The sequence below is a fragment of the Benincasa hispida genome, chromosome 12, assembly GCF_027475165.1.
Source record: "Benincasa hispida cultivar pf3 chromosome 12, pf3_genome.v1.1, whole genome shotgun sequence".
Lineage (NCBI taxonomy): Eukaryota > Viridiplantae > Streptophyta > Magnoliopsida > Cucurbitales > Cucurbitaceae > Benincasa > Benincasa hispida.
In genome coordinates this window covers 14,962,298-14,967,960 of record NC_143489.1, presented here as the reverse complement: position 1 = coordinate 14,967,960, position 5,663 = coordinate 14,962,298, and the positions used below count along the sequence as shown (strand labels likewise).

The following is a 5,663-nucleotide window of genomic DNA, read 5'->3' as shown; positions in this document are numbered from 1 at the left end:
CTATAATTTTTGTTTATATCCACAAAAAAAAAAAAAAACTATAATATTTGTAACATATTTAGTTCAACTAATTGTTGTTTTAGTCGTTAATTCTATTATCATTATTTTTTTAAGGATGTGAATGATTTAGTATTTGATATCTGTTTTTGCATCATGTATGATGCATGTACGTATGAATTTAAAGAATAAAATAAAATTTCTTCAACCTCTTATTATTCTAATTAATGTTGACTTCTTTTTTTTTTTAAAAAAAAAAAATCTTAAAAAGTTTAAATGACGATATTGCAACGTTGAATCTATAAAAACTTAGTTTAAATATTGTTTTTGGTTCCATTCTCCAAACATCTAATTTAATCTGGTCTCTACTTTCAATTGGTTGATAGAACTCTTTAAACCTTAATAAATAATAATTTAGTAATTAATTTCTATGCTTTATAAATGATTTAGTCTCTGTCATTAAACATACTACTAAGATTTAATGAAATTTCTGACACTTCATTAATTGAATTTCTTAAAATGTAACCGTAAATTTATATTAAAGAGTTTTCATTATGTATAAAAATTTGTGTCAAAATTTTACAATAGAGATCAAAATGGTCACTTTCTATTGATATATTTTTTGAATGGATGATTTAATTAAATACAATTATTAGTTTGAAATTTTAGGTATGTAATTTCTAAATTTAGGTATATAAGTTGATTTTTCCCTCCAAATAATAAAACAATAAGGTTACAATATTATTTTTGTTCCTATAATCCGATTTTAGTCTCTAAACTTTTAAATCTCCAATTTTAATCCATATACTTTCAATTAAACTTAAATTTAGTATCGCTAGTTTATTGATTTTTTTTTAATTTTTATTATTATCTATTAGCATTTACACTATAAATTGTGAAAATATTTGTACATATTGTATTTTCTTGCTTAAAAATTATTATTATTGAACTAATATCGATAAAAAAATTAACTTGAAATGACTAAATTTATGATTTGATAGTATACTGATTAAAATTTGACATTTAAAAATATCAAGACTAAAATTGAACTCCAAAATATGAGAACTAAAATAGTATTTTAACCTAATAATAATAATAATAATAATAATAATAATAATATTAGAATATCATTTTTGTTCCAATACTTTTCAGTTAGTCCAATTTTAGTCCTATATTATCAAACGTCTATTTTTTTTTTTAAAAAAAATCTAATTTTAATATTTGTACTCTTATCAAATCTTAAATTTAGTCTATGCAACTATTTCATTGTTATTTATTTATTTTTTCTTTAAAAAAAGTTACTATCAATTAACGTTTTCATTAAAAATTTTATGAGTCACTTTTGGAACAAGAATCATGAGTTTAGGGAGACAACCTTAAGGACAATATTAAAACTGAAAGGAGAGGTGTTGGGCCAAAAGGCCTAACTTGCCCACGCAGGTCGAGGCTAGCCGTTTTCCAACCATTGGTTGGCCCAAAATTACATTCCCTAATCCCACTTGCTTTCGAAATTCTAAGTCCATCCCATAATAAATAAGAGGTCATAGGCAATATCTAAGGTAAGTTTTCTCTCCACTTCTAGTTTGATCCTTTGTTGAATATGTCAGTATTTTATTTTTTTTTGTATTGAAGGTCAAGTGAGTCTTCTTATTTGGATTATGTCATCAACAAAAGATTTGAAAACATATCCACATGGTGTGTTTATTTCATATAAATTATTATTATTATTATTTAACCTCCATAAAATAAAACTAAAACAATATTTTTACCCTAATAATAATAATCATAAAACTCCCAAAAGAGTGAAGAACTTACGAGAGAGCTGTGGTTGTTTAATAATATTTGTAACTTTTTTTTTGCTCATTAATTTGTTTAATAATACTTGTACCCTTTTTATTCGCTCATTAATTTAACAAATTTTATTAATAATAGTTGAATATCACAATCAGATAAATGATTTTAAAATAAGAAAAATTATTGAACACCGAACCAACGCCACCTTAAAGGCCTCTCTCTCTTTTATCTGTAATTCAATCAAGCTCGATTCTTGCAAAATTTCTCGGCCTTTTTAGTTAATCGCACAATTGGGTCCGTTTTTTACTCTCAGCTGGATTCCCACCTCGATTAATTTTACTGAACTCTCTTCTAGGTTTGTTCCTTTTCCCTCCATGATCCCTGATTTTATTTGTTAGTTCTTCTCTCAGTTCAATCATCTACTGTGAATCTACTGTGTTTCTTTTTCCTTAATTCGCTGATTGATTCCATAAGTTTAATTTCATTTTACTTAGTTTTCTTTTTCTTGTTGATCGTTGATTGGGAAAGTTGTAAGAGTTTGTTGGGGTTGTCGAGTTTACCGGACTGGTGAAATTCTAGGTGGTTTTAATTGATAAGTGTGCTATTCTGTTGTTCACGATTATGTTTATACCGTTAATTATGGCGATTTTTAGGTTTTTATTGTTGGGTTTTGATTGTAATGTTCATATTTCACGCTTTGCCAGTTTCCCCCAACTTTCTACGATTCTGGAGTTGCGTTTATATTTTTAAAATTGAAATTTCAGGAGTTTGACGTTCGTGGATTGTAGTTTCAAGACTGATGGCTAAGAGCTACTTCAAGCAAGAGCATGATCTTGGTAGTCTTCTACTCTATGTTTTGAAATGCTTTTCTTTATCCCCTTCGTATTGTATTAAATCCATTTTGTAAGATTAAAACTGATAAGTTTTCCATGTTTGTTTTACTAGAGAAAAGAAAAGCAGAGGCTGCGAGGATTAGGGAGAAATATCCTGATAGGATTCCGGTAATAAATGAATTTATTTCGTTATCGTGATTTGATTGGCTTTTGGTAATCATCAACTTGATAGTCAGATATTGTTTTGCCAAAGCTTTGATGTTCTTTTTAACCTCCTATGACTAAGTAATGAGTCAAATTTGTTCTGAATTTCCCTATCATCCATTTTCAGTATCCCTTTTTTGTCTGTCATTTGGTTGGTCAAGCAATCAGTTATTATTAATTTTTAGTTTAAGGACACATGGGGTGGGGAATTCGAACCTCTAACTTATTGGTCAAGGATATATATCTTAATCTGTTGAACCATGCTTAAATTGACAAGAAACGATCAGTTGTTGATAATCTTGTCTTTGATTTCTTTCTTGACAACAGACAGTGATGATTATATTGTTACTGATTTAGCAGTGGGTTGTTTATAATGATAAGAAGAAGTGTGTTTTAAGATAAAATGTCCCAAAATGAAGACTGTTCATCTGTTGTACTTTTGTTTGCGCATGTGTTTCAACATTCCGTCAGTTACTGCTTGGTTATATAATTCTGCTCTTATTGTTTCAAGGTTATTGTGGAGAAGGCAGAGAGAAGTGACATCCCTAGCATTGATAAGAAAAAGTAAGAATCACCAACATTCATTTCGTGCTCGGTCTGTTGTATTTATTTTTTCTTTTATATTACATTAAAGTTGGAGTTGATTTTGAAAGGATATCTTTTGGAAAAGTATTCTGTGTTCAACTCTTTTTTGACAAAGGAAGTATTATATTGCTACTGGTAGCTGATAAACTTGAAATTTCTTGATTGTGTGTTAGAATTTATGTTCAGTAACTGATTGCATTTTATGAGATTTTTCTCTTTTTGTCTTCTGATTGATGCTTGATGAGCTGAATACACGAGCACATGCACATGCGCATGCGCACACACATACATTGCAGCCTTGCTAAAAGCTCTTCTTCATCTCTTTGAAAATGGCCTTTATTTAGACCCCATTCGGTAATCATTTTGTTTTTTTGTTTTTTTTTTTTAATATTAAGCTTATGGACACTATCTTCACCACCAATTTTCTTCTTTTGTTATCTACTTTTCACCAATGGTTTAAAAAACCAAGCCAAATTTTGAGAACTAAAAAAAGTTGCTTTCAAAAAGTTTTTGTTTTAGAATTTGGCTAAGAATTCAACCATTATAGTTAAGAAAAATGAAAATCGTGGGAAGAAATATGAATGAAATAGGTTTAATTTTCAAAAACAAAAACTAAAAACCAAAAACCAAATGGTTACCCAAGGGAGCCTTTAACTTTTAAAATTATGTTTATGTTCTTTCTCATAGTTTTGTTGTCACTTTGCTTTATGCATATGATTCATTTCAAAACCATAAGGGGAGAATGACCTATTGACAGTTCATAATGCCTTCACTTCTTTCTCTTTCTATACCTAAGATTTTGACATATCGACTGCAGATACCTAGTTCCAGCAGACCTTACTGTGGGACAGTTTGTTTATGTCATCCGTAAAAGGATTAAATTGAGCCCAGAGAAAGCGATCTTTATCTTTGTGGACAATGTCCTCCCTCCTACAGGTATATTCTTTTCCCCTATTTTAAATCCTAGGACATGTCTAGGACCACTTCTGAAAATTAAAGTACATCTCATAGACAAGTTCATTTAACAGATTTCGGTAACGATTGTCTACTTCTTGGAATAAGTCTTGTGATTATGATCTATTGTAAGTGCCTCAGGGTTACATTTTACCTTTAGTTTTGCCATGATTGGTTCACATATCACCTACATTTAACACCACCATTAAAGATAACGGAGAATTTAACAAAAGAAGCATGTTTAAAAATTTGAATAGTATATCGGTGTTTAAAACCATAACTTGAAACACAAGTTTGATGTTCAAGAATCAAGAACTATAACTTGTTGTATCCAACTTGCCTGAACAATTAATTCACTTATTTCTTTCCTTCGTAAGGAGCAATCATGTCTGCAATATATGAAGAGAAGAAGGATGAAGATGGATTTCTGTATGTTACTTACAGTGGAGAGAACACATTTGGGTGGTAGCTGGTTTGTGTGAGAGACCTGATTGTTCTTCATCTGTTACACTTAACTCTTAGATTTTCACTTCATTGCTACTGCCGCCGCCATCATCGTCCTCCTCCTCTGTTCTCTCTGCCTCTTCCTTTTGCTGCTTGTTGTTCTTCCAGTTCAAGGATTCTGGCAAGTGATATCCTGTACAGCTCTACATAATGAATAAAAATTGTGAAAACATTTCCACACCCAAAATTTCTTGCTTCAAATATTGCCTTTTTAGTTCCTTTTGCCCCCAATTTTTTGTGGGGTTTTTCTTCTGTTTTTATGCCTGTAAAGATAAGATCTCATAACAAAATCTATTTTTCTCATCAAAAAGATATTCCATCTACTCTTATAAATAGCCTCCCTAATATTATCCTCATTACTATTTTTTTTTTCTTATTTACAATTTTTTCCTCTCTTATATGTATCTGTTTCTAACATCTTTACTTTTTCTAACTTTTGACCTCTCTGACATTGTTGATGACAAAATCTGGCCAAACAAACTCGTCTAACTTTCACATGTTGCCAACAGTAAATTTATAATTTGGAGAAGAGGTTACCCACAAAGTAATCAAAAGATAACACACTGGTGTGATATTTGTTACAACATTCCGATATTTAAGTCATTATTTGGTAAAAGAGGTAAAGCATGCTAGAGATGGAGGAGGTTAACTTACCTTTTACAGAACTTCCATTCTCTATTTATATTTATATTGAAATTCACGGTCTTTCTTATCACATTCCAATTCCTATTTGAAAACTGGACCGTCAGGACTGGATTGGGGCCACTAAAAAGGGATTGGCCTGACGAAGGA

The 5,663-nt window shown here is 30.1% G+C and overlaps 1 protein-coding gene across 4 annotated transcripts; it reads left to right on the top strand.

The window, feature by feature from the left end:
• The first annotated feature begins 1,931 nt into the window (after positions 1 to 1,931).
• ATG8F (Ubiquitin-like superfamily protein) lies at positions 1,932 to 5,227 on the top strand. Of its 4 annotated transcripts, none has more exons than XM_039020402.2 (6): positions 1,932 to 2,146; positions 2,556 to 2,627; positions 2,737 to 2,792; positions 3,340 to 3,392; positions 4,231 to 4,349; positions 4,745 to 5,227. In XM_039020402.2, exons 2-6 carry the CDS (start codon positions 2,591 to 2,593, stop codon positions 4,834 to 4,836), a joined length of 357 nt encoding a protein of 118 aa, XP_038876330.1. In that variant the 5' UTR covers positions 1,932 to 2,146; positions 2,556 to 2,590; the 3' UTR covers positions 4,837 to 5,227. The 4 variants fall into 4 exon arrangements, with proteins under 4 accessions (XP_038876330.1, XP_038876334.1, XP_038876332.1 ...); XM_039020406.2 differs by lacking the exon at positions 4,745 to 5,227 and adding an exon at positions 4,442 to 4,591 and having other exon boundaries at positions 1,977 to 2,146; XM_039020404.2 differs by lacking the exon at positions 1,932 to 2,146 and adding an exon at positions 2,151 to 2,184.
• Positions 5,228 to 5,663: the final 436 nt, after the last annotated feature.

Coding starts and splice junctions, on each gene's coding strand:
- ATG8F (XM_039020402.2), top strand. CDS start 2,591: ATGGCTAAGAGCTACTTCAAGCAAGAGCATGATCTTG. Junction 2,793..3,339: donor AATATCCTGATAGGATTCCG/GTAATAAATGAA, acceptor TATTGTTTCAAG/GTTATTGTGGAGAAGGCAGA. Junction 3,393..4,230: donor CCTAGCATTGATAAGAAAAA/GTAAGAATCACC, acceptor TATCGACTGCAG/ATACCTAGTTCCAGCAGACC.